The sequence below is a fragment of the Lepidothrix coronata genome, unplaced genomic scaffold, assembly GCF_001604755.1.
Source record: "Lepidothrix coronata isolate B3197 unplaced genomic scaffold, Lepidothrix_coronata-1.0 Scaffold77, whole genome shotgun sequence".
NCBI classification, from domain to species: domain Eukaryota; kingdom Metazoa; phylum Chordata; class Aves; order Passeriformes; family Pipridae; genus Lepidothrix; species Lepidothrix coronata.
In genome coordinates, this window is record NW_016690257.1 from 1,563,361 (window position 1) to 1,579,722 (window position 16,362).

At 41.8% G+C, this 16,362-nt stretch overlaps 1 protein-coding gene across 10 annotated transcripts in view; it reads right to left on the minus strand.

Moving 5' to 3' along the window:
• The window catches only part of KATNAL2 (katanin catalytic subunit A1 like 2), a 40,188-nt gene that overhangs the window by 20,335 nt on the left and 3,491 nt on the right, over positions 1-16,362 (minus strand). For 2 of the 10 annotated variants that reach the window (XM_017819779.1, XM_017819780.1), the window contains exons 2-9: positions 15,405-15,740; positions 6,265-6,335; positions 5,709-5,875; positions 3,705-3,747; positions 3,185-3,305; positions 2,071-2,181; positions 1,490-1,588; positions 800-877 (exon numbers count right to left, since the gene is read on the minus strand). In XM_017819779.1, the coding sequence (XP_017675268.1) occupies positions 800-877; positions 1,490-1,588; positions 2,071-2,181; positions 3,185-3,305; positions 3,705-3,747; positions 5,709-5,875; positions 6,265-6,329 (684 nt within the window). In that variant the 5' untranslated portion in view covers positions 6,330-6,335; positions 15,405-15,740. Of the gene's footprint in view, positions 1-799; positions 878-1,489; positions 1,589-2,070; positions 2,182-3,184; positions 3,306-3,704; positions 3,748-5,708; positions 5,876-6,264; positions 6,409-12,324; positions 12,347-13,975; positions 14,135-14,615; positions 14,638-15,404; positions 15,741-16,362 lie in introns of those variants that run through there. The other 8 variants (XM_017819782.1, XM_017819775.1, XM_017819773.1 and 5 more) reach the window with 8 other exon arrangements.

The window sequence follows — 16,362 nt, forward strand, 5'->3', positions numbered from 1 at the left end:
AACAAGGGATAGGATGAGAGGAAAAGGCCTTGAGTTGCGCAAGGGGAGGTTTAGGTTGGACATCAGAGAAAATTTCTTCATGAAAAGCATTATCAAGTCTAGGAACAGGCTGCCCAGGGCAGTGTTGGAGTCCCCATCCCTGGAGAGGTTTAAAAGCCATGGGGATGTGGCATTTGCGGACATGAGCTAGTGGTGGCCTTGGCAGTGCTGGGGGAACAGATGGACTTGATGGTGTTAGAGGGCTTTTCCAACCTAAACAATTCTGTGATTCTGTGATTCTAAACAATGCATGAATATCAGGGTTTAATAATAATTTTTGTTTAGTAGATACGTTCAGAATTCAGATCCTGGTGTGACACTGCCACACTGCCACAAGCCCAATGCCTTGAATGGAAACTGCACCCACAGGGTTGACTCAGGTTTTTTCCCAGCATTACATTACAGTTAAATAATACATCAGATGATAGTTGGTATTAACTAGCATATTTAAATCTCTCTTTTCAGAGAAGAATTGTGCTTTTTCTGTAGCAATAAGAACAAAGGGAAAAGCCACAACAGTCTCCATAGCATGATTAGATTACATGTTCCCCATTAGAAAGGAATGGTCTTCATTACTCCCATTGTTTATCAAAAAGAAACAACTTCTAAAGAAATAACTTGTTGGGAGTTGCATGAAAAGAAAATTAGCTTGCATATTCAAGAATAAGCACTCTCAGTGACAGTAAAAAGAAATAAACAGCATTCTCAGATGACAAAGATAACCAACATCTCGATAAACTAACATGGAGATCGATCTTACTTTGCTTACAACCATCGCAAGTTCCCTCATCTCACCGGTCATGCCAATAAAAGCACTAAGGGGTTTCAATAATCGTTCCTGAAAAAAAAACACATGGAAGTTCTTGTCAGACTTCAAATATTTTTAGACAGACAAACTATTAAATACTTTTTGAAAAGCTGATACATGGTGTAATATCAACTCTTACAGGTGTAGAAACATGGATAATAATAAAGATTTTGAAGTAAGCCATTTTTGCAGTAAGGCAGACTGGCACCATGTGAGCTGGGTGCACTGTCTGAGAAGTCTGGCTTGTGTCAAGGAGTGATTACTGAAAATTTACCTCAGCCATCCAAACTCCATTGCTATCTCAGCTGAGGCGAATGCTAAAAACATACCACATTCAAAGGAACCAGAATTTCACCTTCAGAAGTTCTGTGGTTTTCTGCAATTATTATTTTTTTTTTCATCATAAGGTATCATTTCTATTTGTTGCTTACTTTTATGTTCAAAAAGTAAACAACTGTCAACAAATTAAGCCAGTATCAAGTATGACTGTCCTTTCAAGGAGGAAATATCTCTCTCAGAAATCTAAGCCCCTTTTTAGCACTTGGGAACAAAGACGACTTTGTTGCACTATTTTGTTTTTTTTCTGGTTATGTAAAACTCATTTTATTATTACTGGATGGAAACATGAACAGAAACACCTACTGAGGGATCTGGATCATAATTAAGGCTGTTCAAGGCAATTTCATTTGGTGACATTCTGACAGCATCCTGGATCATCCCGTGGAAGTCAATTACTTGGCCCTAAAGGAGAAAATAATGTTGTAATAGGCTCTACCCACAACGGTAGCTCTACATTGGACCAAATTTTGTTTGCAGTTACAGGGTTTCCTTACTTCATATACAGTCCTAATTATGGCAAAAAATAGACCACAAAATCTGTGGTAGCAACAGGAGCAGAACACATATCTTAGCCATTGAAACAATTTAACTGCAGAGCCTCTTATAATCTCATTCAGGAATTCAAAATTTATCTTCAATTTTAGGTATTACCACTAGGTTTTAAAAAAACTCCATATTCTTCCTTCTTGAGTATGTCTAAAATAGTATTTAATGCAAACAGAGCTTCCTATGCAAAGAATTGTTATCCAAGTCATAAAATTCACCTTTCAGCTGATTATACAGGAACATTTTATAAAAATATAGACTCAGAAGGCTAACATTTGATATTTTTGAAAACCTTTGTGTTTTTTAATCCATACATATTTCTATGATAAATCACATACCAGGTTTCCACCAACCTTTCTTGGGTGAGGGCTGTCTCCTCCAGGTTTGCTGATTGCTGAGATGCTTAAGCCAAAGCCAGATTGGTCTGGAGTAACTGCACTGTCACTATTCTAAAAAAACAAATAAATTTTTAAAAAGATGTGTTGCCAATTAGGTGAATTGAAGACATTACATTATAGGTATCATCCCCCCTCTTCATATATGCCCAGATGAACCGTATCATTACATGGAAGTTCCAAGAGTAATCCCATACTTGTCAGACCAACACCACTTACATATAATTAGGCTTCATCTGACTGGTGACAGCAGTGAAAGCCACAGCTCTAGAGCTCAGCAGTCCAGTTATTACATGTACAGAGCAGAAAACTGCATTTTATACAGTTGTAAGAAGCAACATTTATGTACAGTAGAAATTACAGGCAAGTGTAAGGCACAGAATATCAACTCAGAGATGACGAGTTATCACATATTCACTTCACAGCCGCTATTCCTGAAAAATCCAAACAGTAATGGGTATTTTAAGGGTAAGAACAGGTCAGAGATTAATTCCTCCTGGTGCAAGAGGAAATATAGACAAGCCCTTAAAAAAAGCTGTAACAGACACAGTGCTTGCCCACCAACCTGCTATTTCTGGACGACCCACTGTAAGGGATGATAATAAAGTGGATTTCACAGTAATCTGAACAAGATGAGACTCACAAAATTGAAAATTACAGGGTCAAATTACTCCCCCAGTCTCAAACACCTTATGCACTGTGAAGATGCTTACAACTGACACAAGGCTTTCTATTAGATTTGTTTGTCTTGCTTTCTGGCACTAAAGGATGAACATGCTGATATTAATGGGAAAACTCTGATTGCTTTCAGTGCAGGTTGGATTATATGGGTCCTTTTCCTCCAATTTTTGCCTGTGACTTGCCCCCCAGCTCACAGCCAGAAAACATGTTCTCTTTAAGTCTTTCACCTATAATCCTTGAATTACATAATCAGTAGAGCCCATTAGTTGCACAGTTATTAATGGTGTGACTCCCATACATTTGCTGCCTATAGACTCTCAAAATAAAATCACATTAATTTCAATTGTAATGCTAACAAGGTAAAACATATTTAAACCTGTCTGGGGCTCTCCTTGGCAGATGATTTAGGTTCTGTTGTGCTCCCAGAAGTTTTTGACACTGGTTGTTGCGCTGTCTGTTGCTTGAGCCTTGGTATATTTTGAGAAGAGCTTGCTGCCCTAGAATTAAAAAAAAACAAACCAAACAGTTTCACAACTTATTTTTCCTTCCAAATACCAAAATATTAGAAGGCAAAGTTTTCAAATAAAGTGGTTTTGGGCTAACTTTGGTCCCTCTGAAGTTATGGCATCAACTTCAATCACAGCAGAGTTCTGTGTTCACCGTTTACAAACACCTCACCCCACCTTATCCACACTGCAGAAACTTTGCAAATTGTCTGCCTCTCCAGACTTATTTGGGAAATAAGTCTCTATTTGCCTGTAACACATCACACAGTCAGCTGCCTAGCCCTGGGCTTTAATATTCCTGCAGTATCACAACGTTATTTTAACCAGGGTGCATATTGTTTTCACAGGAAAATTTTCTGCCCAGAAAAACACCCCACATGTTTCTCTTACCTTCTTGCTCTTCCCCCAGTTCGCAGCTGTTGTTTATTTTCTGCTGTGGCAAAATCAACATTGAAATAGAAAATAATTAAGGATAGAAAAAAAAAAAGGCAATTTGACTTTTTTTTTTTTCCTCCCTTCAAAAATATTTTTAAGCATACATTAGTGACATTGGAAATAACAATGCATAAGCAGGATCAGCATGATTATAAGTACTGCAAGCTTGCAAAAACTTTTTGAAAACAAACTGATATTGGTGAGAGCAGTTTTGCTTCAAGTTTGTTCAAGTTTAGGGTCATTCAGTCTTTGGTTTCTCTGCTTACATTTTAAAACAAGTATCATGTTCACAGTAAAATGGGCACTACCAGAAATTAGATTAAGCACAATAATTTAATATATCACACAGAATGCTTATTTAATGCTAATAATTTTTTCACTGCTGAATTGGGAAATATGAATTTGCCTTACTCCTCTTCATAATAATCAAGTTCAACATAACAAGACAGAATAAAAGTCACATTGCAATGGTGGTTATCAAACTATGCTATTTTTTGCATTTATATAATTTGAAACAAATTCTGTCAAAGAAAAGATTTTTGTCACAAAATGTTGGACTCACAAAGCTCAGATGTGAACTCATAAAGCCAAGGGTTTGTGCCCTTATCAGCACAGACCTGGTTGTTCCAAAACATGTCTCCCATCAATGTTCTCTGTACGACGCTCTTCCGTTCAAGATTCTCACACGCTTATATAAATAAAATAATCCTTCCCAAACAGCTCTTTCCCTGAAAGAGCTTGGGAACATAGAGGTAGCAGAGCCCACAGATAAACCTGTAATGCTGTGGGTTTGTCTGTAATACTTCCAACTGGGACCCAGCATGGAAATGACCAAGTTAGTTCTGCAGGACTTGCCAAGAGTGTTGCAAACAGTTAAGTAGGAAGGAGCACCACACTAAGCCTTTTGTTTAGATACACATATCTGACTATGGGCACAATTTAGGGCACCTTGCAAATTAGATGCAGGAGAGGAAGCTGCTTACACTTCAGGGAAAACGGATGATGCCTCCCTGCCAACACAGTCACAGCTCTGAGCCTGGGTAATGGTGGAGTACTCCAAGTCAGAGAGGCTTTACTGACCAAAAAAAATGCATCCTGAGAGCTTTTAAATGTCCCAGAGTGGCTTTCTAGGAATTGTTTTTTTCACAAAGGCTGTTCCTTACAAAAAGGCTGTTCCTTTTTGTATTAGCACCAATTAATATGTTCTAGATGTGCACACCTTTTTCATGCAAATAATCACAGAATCCTTAGGTTGGAAAAGCCCTCCAAGGCCATCAAGTCCAACCACTCCTTCAGCACTGCCAAAGCCATCACTAACCCATGTTCCCAAGTGCCACAACCATATGGCTTTTAAATCCCTCCAGGGATGGGGACTCCCACACTGCCCTGGGCGGCTGTGCCAGGGCTGGCTGGACAACCCTCTCCATGAAGAAATTTTCCCAATATCTAGATCAAATCTGGATATCCTTCAAGCTCTTCATCACTGATTTTTACAAAGTTGTTCTTATGGCTTCTCTAAGTCACATTTTGTGCTCAACTACAAAACCATTCAGGCTCTCAGGGTCATAACACAATGGTCATATTCTGACTTGCCTTATTCTGTATCATTCTTTTATACCTCAGCCTTACTAGTCTCTCTCCATGAGAAGAAAGTGAATAAATATATCTATGCCATAACATTTTGTGCTTAGCTGACATTTTCCACTATCACAGCAGTTTTTAAAAGACAGAAAAATGCCACTTTTTTGTTCCTCTACATAATGAGAGAATGGAGAGGAGAAGGGCTCAAAACCCCATCTCTCAATTCTTATGTCTTCCGTGCTAGAACTATAGGTCTGTAACTCTAAGGGTTGGAACACTAAATGCTGACATACACAAAAAGGGCTGCTAGCATAGCAAGCAAACATACATTTTAGTCTTTGGAAACAAAAGTTTTCTTTTTGGAACAGAGTCACATACCGGTGTCCAGGACCTTTTTGGTAATTTTAGGATACTTTTGAAATTTTACAAAGTAATAGCTTTCATATTCCATCAAAATTGTCTCAAGATCAACGTTGTCACAAACTTCAAAGCCACGTAAACTTAATTTCGTCTCTTGTTCCAAAGCATTTGCAGCATCGACATATCTGGTAATTTAAAAAAAGGAACAAAGATCAAAAAACTGAGAGTCATTATCTTACTCTGATTTTTGAGAGAAAAAGCAAACAATGGCATTAGTAACTATATGGTATCTTTAACTTGTCCACAAGTCTACTTATTATAAAAGTATAAACTCTATTTTAAAAAGCCTTTGCTGGTTGATCTAAAGTATTTTTTAATTATAGTCGACATTTTTGTTCCAGGAACTGAAACAATTTAGCAAAGTAAAATGCCAAGAATATGTAACAGTAGTTTACCTCTTTCTCACATCAGCCCAAAGGCCCATAGTATTCATCCACCCAACAGAAGGACACCGTACAGGAGGTCAGACACACACAGTCCCACAAAGTAGAGCCCTGTTATTTAAAACACTTACCCTTCCTCCATTAAATAATGCAAAATTAGAATGAGGAGATTTTTCCGACGAGCTTCTGTTCGCATCTCCTCCTGTGAATTAAGACAGAACTCTAGATCAAATGTAATATTCTCTTTATTGCTGTAAACAGCATCTAAATGTAGCCTGTGGAAACAAACAAATTAAGACAACAGCATGTAAGAACTGTAAAACAACTCACTGTTAATAAACACAAGGAAAGTGGTTTTCAATCTAATTTTTCTTACACATTATCAGGGCTACTGGATGGGTAGAAGTCTTTTCCTAGAAAAGAGAAAATTACCTTGAGGTTGAACAAATAGCTTACTTCCCTTACTGTGGTTATGGATGTCCAACATGTTCATGCTGCTGCAGACTCCAGGGCAGGACTCTTGGAGGCTTCAATGCCCAGTATCTCCAGGGGCTGTGCAAGGAAATCTAGTGCTCCAGCCCGCCTGTGTCCTTCCCTTGCAACTAGAAACCTGTTCTCTGAGTGCTTGGAGGAGGGGATGGAGAACAGGTCTAGGATATGCATGGCTCTACTACGAAGACCAGCTGTAACACTGTTGGCACCTCCTGTTTCATGGGCCTTGACATATAAACACAGCAAATGAAACACAGACACTTGCAGAATTGTAGTGGGTTGGGGTAGCACTGAACTTGCGTGATTTTAACACAGGAGAGACCAAAACCAGGTCTCAAGACACAGAAATTTCAATATGGATTCAGTCCCATGGATTCCTTGGCATAGAGTGGAGAACCCAAAGTCATTCACAAACAGTTCAGCAATAAAAACAAAGCAGTGTAAAACACCTCTGTCTTCATTCAGTGAAGCAACATCAGGGGGAGCACCAGGTGCAGTATCAAGTAGGGCTAAAGGGGCAGTGGAAACAGAAATCATGCCAGATGCTGGAACAAGGCCTAACTCCAGTGGAATATGCTGTCTTCGCTGAGTGACTGCAGAGAAACCCTGAGATTTTAGGGTCATAACTGAAGTTGCTACATGGAAAGCTCTACAAATCAGCAGGTTGACTCTGGTCTGCTTCACTGGGACTTAGAGCTGGGACCACAGGAAAAGCAGGTATGGCCAAACCCACATTTAGGGAAATAAATTCTTTCTCTCTTAGATGCTGGCATTCAGCATTGGAAGATGGAGTTCATGATCCTCATGGGTCCACTCCAACTTGGGATATTCTGTGTATTCTATAATGCTATGATTACTTATGAGGACCCAGTGTGAGCTGAAAGAGTGGCACTTAGTGGATGGGGTAAGAGCAGCAATTTCTGTTGTTTGCACAGCACAGAAACATTCCTGATCACACTGCACAGTAATGCTACACAGGCTCCCACTTCCCCCCAGTTCCCCTCCCTCCTACTCCAACTGAACAGCACCTGCATCCACCCCCAAGAAAAGCCCAGCCCAACTGTGAGACCTGCAGGTGACAGACCCAAAGACCTCCATCCCCTTCATGCTGCAAACAGAGCCCCAGCACCTGTGGCAATGACTTCTGCTGCTCTGCCTCTGCCTGGCACACAGACATGTCAAAGAATTACTACTGGCCAAGGCTTATGTTCTCAAATCCCACAAGGCACCCAGAAGGAATATAAATACAAACAGACAATTCCTCTACCCTTCATGATGATCTCTTCAAAGGAAACGTCATTATAGTAAACTGCTGATATTGGAGAATCATATATTCCTAAAACCAAAGGTGCTTTTGGGTAATGCAAAACCAATTTACCTCTTCAGCATGCTGCTCCTTTGCCAGATTAGATCTAACTACTCCCTTTGCTCTGCACTGTTGGATATCACGTAGCATTTTGCTGCTAATTTAAATACTTGAGATAGCACAGTCAGCTATTGTTTTATTTTAAAATAAAATCTGTCAGTCTGTAAAAAGTACTGGGTAGAGGAGGGAAAAGGTAACCCAGTACAGCAAGTATTTCCTGGGATGTTTCCTTCAGTCGTGGGGCCACCTAGTGTCACAACTGAGAAAGGGCTGGGGCCTGCTCTTCACAACACTTCCTGCAGTGACAGTGTATTTGCAATTCACATATTACTAAAAAGATTCATAGACTCTTCATTCCACTTTTCAAGAAGAATAAAACCGGCTGGGGAAAGCTGAAGAAACCATACCCCATTTCTAGCCTTTAGATACTTTGATACCATCTTGATAAGGTTTTTCAGAGTCCATAAGGAAGCTACAATACTGTTTGCATTTCAGTGGTGGTACCAAGATAATTTTTCTGAACCATTCTGGTGAGAAAAGAAAACTGTGCAAATGCTTGGTAGATTAGCACCACTTGAATGAAGCAGACTGGTTCCTGTGAGGTGCTGCAACAAGAAATGAACCAGTTCTGAGAACTGTCATAAGGAAAAACACTGACATCCTGGGACAAAAGGATCTTTTCCTTCTTAATTTTTGAGGTGCCGGTGCTCAGAAAACAGATTTTGAATTGTGGCCCTTTTAACATTTCTCCTGGATGATCTGAATCTTCTGAAACACAGTTGGAGGCGCAAGAAGGAAGCTGAGAATCCCACCTGGACATTCTTCAAAATGCAACTGCTCCTGATGTTTTCTGCTGAGAAAGATTAACTGTTCTGTTTGCCCACATATCAAAGGGCAAGGTCACAGCTACCTCTGAATATTTAAAACACAGTATGCAAACACAGTAGCTGCCACAGAAGACAAACACATCAAGTGTTTCATGTAATAAACATGGATACTCTTGACAAGAGAGGAATTGCCTCTGCCTCATGAACTGACAGGGCTCACTATCCATGCTTGGAACTTCCCTTGAAAAGAGTTTGCATTCTGGCATGTCTTCTGCTGCTGTTACATCCCTCTGGGTTACTTCTGCTATCCCTAAAGCATTTTAAGTTCTAGTATAATTAGTGATGCAGTGATTGGCAGCATCTCAAATACTGTGTGTAGAGACTTGCTTTGGGTATAGTAAAACATTGTGCCTACGTATGAGACACTTACTTCAACCTTGACATAGTAATGTTCTGCTTGCGCTGACCAAGAGAAGGAAAAGTGAACCTTTACATCCAAAAAGAGCCTCATCTAAAAACCAGCAGAGTTTAGACTGAGAGGTTAATTCTGCCTTTAACTCATGTTAAGAACGCAAAGAGCAATGGTTGATTTTGAGAAGTCAGATGATACCAAAGAAAACTAACTGAGCTGTTGATCAGTCGACCAACTGATGACTTGCATTAGGTTGGATCTGAAACACAGAACAGAGATATCTCTGGTCTAAGTTCTGTGAGGTTTCTACAAAAGAAAAATCAAGGACCTTACATTATGTTGCTGCTACCAGATCATGAATCTGGTGAGTCAGTGGTGCACAGATCACTGCTTTCTTGACCAATCCTTTTCCTGCCTTCACCAGGCCTATTGTACCACATACTCTTGCCAGATGCCTGTGTCAGTGCCACCAACAGCTTTAGCTGTTCCCTTAAAAAAGCTCTCTGCCCACCCTTGTCTGCTGTCCTGAACTCCAGTTTATCCTCCAGGGACCGACACCCACTGCAAACATGTCCACAAAATATGGCCACAGTACAGGCAGACACTAACACTGCCCAGGGCTTCTGCTGTGCTCAGAGAGGAAATGGTAAATCCTAACACAGCATGAAAAAATAGGAGTGCTTACAAGTGCAAAGTTACTTAAAATTCAGTTTAGCTTTATAGCGATTTAGCCGTCCTGTTTAATTAGTATTTAGAATTGCATGTTGTTTATAGCCACTGGTATTTCAATAGATGTTTAAATGTTTAAAGTTTAATAAGCTTCCATTCTTAAAAGAACAAAAAAATGTATGTAATTAAATTTTCAATTACTATAGGGGATTTTGGGGTCCCTGAAATTAATAAAAGCTTAAGGCACTTAAATGTGATCTTGTTTTAAAAACTAAATAGTTGAGCACTTAACTAATTAGCTCCAACACTTATAGTGCTATTTTATTTATTTCTAGCTTAACAAAAGAGCAGTACTCCTTTCTTTGAGTCATTTAAAATTAAGCTCTAATAGAGTTGTGCATCTTTAAATGCAATTGTTTTTTAGTCATTTTCACACCTTTTATTAAAATCCATTTACATTATAAATCAACCAAGTCTCTTGTGTAATTCCATCAAATTAATGGGCCTACTAAAAGATTAATTTAACTCTACAATGTTTCATTACCTTTTGACCCTATATATTCTACATTAATATATTTGTTAGGGTGGGGAAAAAAAAGGGTCGCAGTGTAAGTCACGGTCTGGGGAGTTTGGGAATGAGAACTGTACTGCTTTAGCATTGTGTCTGTGTACATCCAACTGGGGCAGTCAACAGGATGAGTTCAGAGGGATCTGTGGTCAGGAATCCAGGCTGTCATTGCACAGGGAAAGAATTTATCACGACACGCATGCAGTGTCCCTTCCCTCTTTGTCTTTAGGATTCCAGGGCGCTGCCAAGAACAGGGTTCCTCGAGATCAAGCTGGCACCATGTGCCAGGATAGAGAGGCTTCATAGGCTCACCCAGTCTTCCTCCCCCCTCCATCACGCTGTATCCCCACAGCTTTCCCTCCCCCTTATTGCTTTGGATATTTGCAGCCTTGACAGGCTTTTTAGAGGGCTGAATGTTCAGTTATTGTCTGGCTTGCTGATAGTACTTTTTGAGAAACATAAGCAGAGGAGGGAACTGGTGAGTTTTAAACAATGTATAACTTGGCTGCCACTGAATAGAATTTCCCAGGACAAAGAAAGAGCGCTTTGCCCTCTTCTCTCTTCCAAATTACACATGGCTGCTGCAAACAATAAGAGTTGGCAAAGTTTTCAAGGATTACAATGAGCTTTCATAATTAAAGACATACAGCAAGCTCACCACAGAACTTACGGCTGTCCTAGCAGTAGGATGCACCCAACAGTGTTACATGTAAAATCAAGAGACATTTTACAATTTGAGTTTGGTGCACTGAAAACAAAAAAACCTTCTGATTTCTCCCCCCACTGCAATGTTGTCTTTCATTAATTCATGCTCCAGTTTTAAGAGCCACTCACAGAGCACTATTATTTCCCTCTTTTAATAGGAACACTGCTGAAGGCAGGTTTTACACTGCCAAGACCCCACTAATTTGAAGTGATACATATTATGAACACATAAAAATGAATGGACACAAAGTATGGTGAATTATACACATAAAGGATGATGGATTTACAAATTAATTAACAATTAACAATAAAGCATTGACCAATAAAGCATTAACTCTCCCACTCCTTTGTAGGAATTTGCAAAGTCTTACTGCAGTTCACAATAATATTGTTTGTCAAGGGCATGCACAAAGCAAACACAGGAAATATTTTACAATTAACACCAGTGAAATGCCTCACAAGACAAATTTATTTGACTGTAAGACTACACTGGGTAGCTGTGAACAGCTATGGAATTGCAGTGCATATAGGAATTTTTTTTAAAAGACTTTTCCCCAAAATTGCAAGAAAATAATAATTTCCATTCTGTAGAACAGATTACTGGGAAAATGCAGTACAGATAAGGGCAGGACTATGGAGTTAGAAATCCCAGTAATTACCTAGTGCTACAAATTAAACATATAACAGTCTAACTTAGAGATACTCCACTGGAATACTGGAATTCAAGAACCAAACAATAAGTAGCGAGGCTTCCTCCACAGAAGGGAGGCAAAACCTTAGAGCACAAACCAAAAAATCCTCTTGGCAGCTTCATTTCAAGTCACTAATTAAAAAAGGGCTCCGAACTTCTGCTCCTCTGTGGAACACAAACAACTCCCTTCTACTCTGTACCCAAACTACAGATTGCTATCTTCACATCCATCCTGCCAAAAGGCTGTGGAGAAGCCAGCTCACAAAGCACACCAGCCGAAACCCAGTGGTACAGCTGACAGAGCTTGAGCGCAGGCCCTCATCCCACAGATGTTTCTTCATTTAGTAGCCAACACCATCCTCTGGACCAAGGCCACCCAAATACCCACTGGTGAGGTAACAAATCAGATCCCTTTTCCTCCTCTTTTCCTCCTGCACCTCAGTGCAGTTTCAACACCACACCTTAGGGCTCCATTCCCAGTGGCTGGAATTTGAATCCACTTCAGGGCTCAGAAAGAGACTCTGCAGGAGGACGCCATTCCTAGGAAATGTATAACCTACTAATACTTCCTCAGGAGAGGTAGCAGAGGGGCAGGCACTGATCTCTTCCCTGTGGTGACCAGTGACAGGACTCGGGGAATGCCTGGAGCTGTGCCACGGAAGGTTTAGTTGGATCTCAGGAAAAGATTCCTCCCCCAGAGGGTGGTTGGGCACTGAACAGGCTCCCCAGGGCAGTGGGCACAGCACCAAGGCTGCCAGAGCTCAAGGAGTGTTTGGACAATGCTGTCAGGGACAGGGATTGCTGGGGTGTCCTGGGCAGAACCAGATGATCCTTGTGGGTCTCTTCCAACTCAGGGTGTACTGCGATTCTTCAAGAGGTTGACATAACCTAAAGCTCAGTCTCAGTGTTCAATATGACATAACTTTCCTAAAACTTTAATTAATGGTAGCAGTTAGCTGGGTTCCTTTTTTTTCCCCCCTTACAAACTCTTGTCAGTTTGATCATTAAATCACCAAAGCTTTGAGTTTCTCTAGATTAGCTCTGATGAGCTTCAGTAAACAAAGCTTGAGGGAGCTGAGGATTGGACATCTGGGTTTTTAAATTTATGACCCTTCTAAAACATGTTGGAGTAACCAGAAGACACAGAGGAGATTAACAAAGACATTACACCCTGAGAGTTAGAGACTCTCTAAGGAAGAATGATAAGAGAACCAAAGAATGTGGACCCAATTAGACAATAAAGGACAGAATACTAATTAAAGGAAGAGAATTGTGTAACTTGGAACCAATTAATGTCACTTTCTTTGTTTGCTAAAATGTATAAATATGTGAAAAGTCTTGCAAGGGACTTATGTGGCTGGAATGATTCACTAGGTGTCTCTGCTCAGAACAAAGCAATGCCTGGCTCAACAACACTTAAAGGTGGTGTTGGAGGCTTTCACTTCTTCCCGACGATTTTCGGTGACAACAGAACCCCTCCCAAAACTCCTCTTTTTTGAGGAATCTTGTGCTTTCCAGGCACAGTGGGAACAGGGATTGGTGTATGCATGCACAGCATCCAACAGCACTATGGGAAAGGCTTTTAGCATCCCTGCAGTCGCCCACACTCCGGTGTAATTTGACCAGCAGATGGAAGCAAAAGAACAGGTTACAAAATTTAGCTAAATCCTGCTGTTTCTGGGCTTTCTGGGGGAAGAATCACAGAATAACAGAATGGTTTGGGTTGAAAGGGATCTTTAAGGATCATGCAGTTCCAGCCCCGTGCCATGGGAAAGGACACTTTCCACTAGACCAAGCTGCTCCAAGGCCCGTCCAGCCTGGCCCTGGACACTTCCAGGAATAGGGCTGATAGGGTGGGGGCGCGGCGGGGCAGTACAGCCGTGACCGATGGAAACAGGGGCCGGGGAAGGGAGGAGCACGGACTGTCCGCTTTCGCTGTGCCTGGTGCTCCAGGATCATGAACAGAGGGGCTGTGTGGGGGTCCGTGCCCGTCCCTGCCCATCACAACTGGCCTCGGCCCCGCCGCCATGACACCCCGCACACCCCTGCGCATGCGCACTGCCGTTGCCATGGCAACGGCGACGCGCGGCCACCCGCCCTGTCGGATCTCACCGCTTCTCTCGCCTGGTAGGTGGTTCTGAGCACCTGGCAGGACAGCTCCATGGCGGCGGGGAATGCCGGCGGGAGTACCAAGGGGAATGCAGCCGGGAACGCACGAGCCCGCACCCCGCCGAGCCCCGCGGGCGCTGCGGGGGACAGGCCCGCCCTGCCTCCCCGTGCAGCCAATCGGAATGCCGGAAGGTGAAAGACTGACAAGAGGAACGACCAATAAAGAGTGAAATAGAGTGATGGAAAGGCGGGGCTAGCAGCGGCGCTGACCAATGGCGCTGGGCTCACCTGAGCGGCGGGGATCTGTGAGGGGAGCGGGGAAGGGTCGGGGACGCAGAACAGGCCAGACTAGCCCAAACCATCCCAGAACATGACAAACCAACCCAAAACAAGTGAAACCAACCCAAACCATGCCAAAATATGCCGAACCAAGGCAAACCAACCCCAAACAAGCTAAGCCAACCCAAAACATGGTGAACCAACCCAAAACATCCCACGATATGCAAACCAAGCCAAGCCAACCCAAAACAAGCGAAAACAACCCAAACCAATCCAAACCAAGCCAAAACAAACCATTCCAAGAACATGCCAAGCCAAACCAGCACAGCCCTGCCCACCTCGGTGTTAAGTACACCAGGCTCACCTGACACAGCCGAGGTGTGTCCAACCAGACGCAGACTCGGTCCCTCACGTCAAAGATGCTGGCAAGTGTTAAAACGGAGACCACCACTCCGAGGCACCACAGGGCTGAGAGAAGGGCCCTCCTCGGAGCACGACTCGGCTGCCTGGTTGCTGCAGCCTCCTGGGTTCAGGGTGTGATTTATTGGAGGGGTCGGTTGTGCCTCTTGGATACTGTCCGGGTTCAGCCTAGCTGGAGGAGAACCTATGATCCTGGTAGAGGTTGATGAAACCTAAAGCTCTGTCTCAAGACCTCTCCCAAAACTTGTGCTTTCCACTCACAGGGATTGGTATACACATGGATAGCACCCAACAGCTTCGTGGGAAAGGCTTTTATCATCCCTATTCCCAAATCCAACAGCTGCCCAGTTTCACCAGCTGTTCTTGGACAGCGTAACTACCAGCTTCTCACACCCATGCAATGCAACCTGGTCAAATGCAAGGTGGCCCTGCCCGCTGAAGGGGGGTTGAAATGAAATATTTAAGGTCCATTCCAACCCAAACTGTTCTGGGATTCCATACCAATGCTTGCTTATCATCTCATCCTCAAAAACATGTTTTCTAGACATTCAGACCTTCCTTCAAACACACTCCTTAGTACCACTGTCAATATCCCCTTATTCTTGTGGTATCACTGTTCCCACTCAGGATGTTTCCCTTGCCCTTTTCTTAAACTTTCCCATTCCAGTATAGGCCAACAGAGGCTTTGTGTTCCCTTGAGCTCCCTTCAACAAGTATCTCCAAGTGCACATACCTCTTACAAGCCTTCCCTCCCTCCTTTCAGTATGTCTCAATCTCCAGGATGTCCCAATCGAAAACGTGACTTTGATGTATCTTCACAGCTCAGATAGTTGTGCTGCAAATGTAATGTACTGTCACCCTGTTAAGCATCTAATTAAATATATATCTCTTTTATTAAATCTATCCCATAAAACATGGAGTTTTTTCAAAGTGGATCAGATTCATGTTCCTCCATCTAAGTCAGGTCTCCTCCTACTAGAATTTTCATTCAATCTTTTTCGCCTTAACGTGGTAGTAGAGTGGGTAATAAGTTTGGTTTTCCATTATTGGTTACTTCTGTTTTATGGCTCTGAAAGAGAGGTGAAGAGAATGTAAGTTAGGATTCAAGCCATCCCAACAATGTTTCCAAGTTCATTACTGTTGGGAGAATAGCCTCAGTTTGAGACTGTGCTCCACTGGAGAGAGTTTTCCACCATGGCTGTTAAAGGATTAGAGGTATCTTAATATGGGGTTTTCTATTGTTTTGATGGATAAAGAGAGAGACTCTTCAAATCCTTGGAACAAAACTTGAGGGTAATTTTCACAAGAACTGTCCATAGAGAAAAATGTCCACCTACAGCCAGGGAGGCTGTTTTCAAGACTTTGAAATCTAGGCATATGTTAATAGACATAATTAAATAAAAATAATAATGTTCAAGTAAACAACTTTATAGCAAAATTTAAATATTTTCCTGTTGGACTTATAACCAAAATATAGGTGTATCACCTTAGGATGGGGAAGCAAAACATGTATTTAATCTGTGCTTTGACAGCTCTAGACCTCACAAAAGAGGGTTGTACGCACTGACCACGACTTAAACATTTTTGCCATCCACTTTTAGTGTTACCTTAAAGTAACGTGTCTTACCTTAAAGTAAATGACTATGGGACAGGAGAGACGAGGGAGAAGCCTAAGGCTGACCTTATAACGT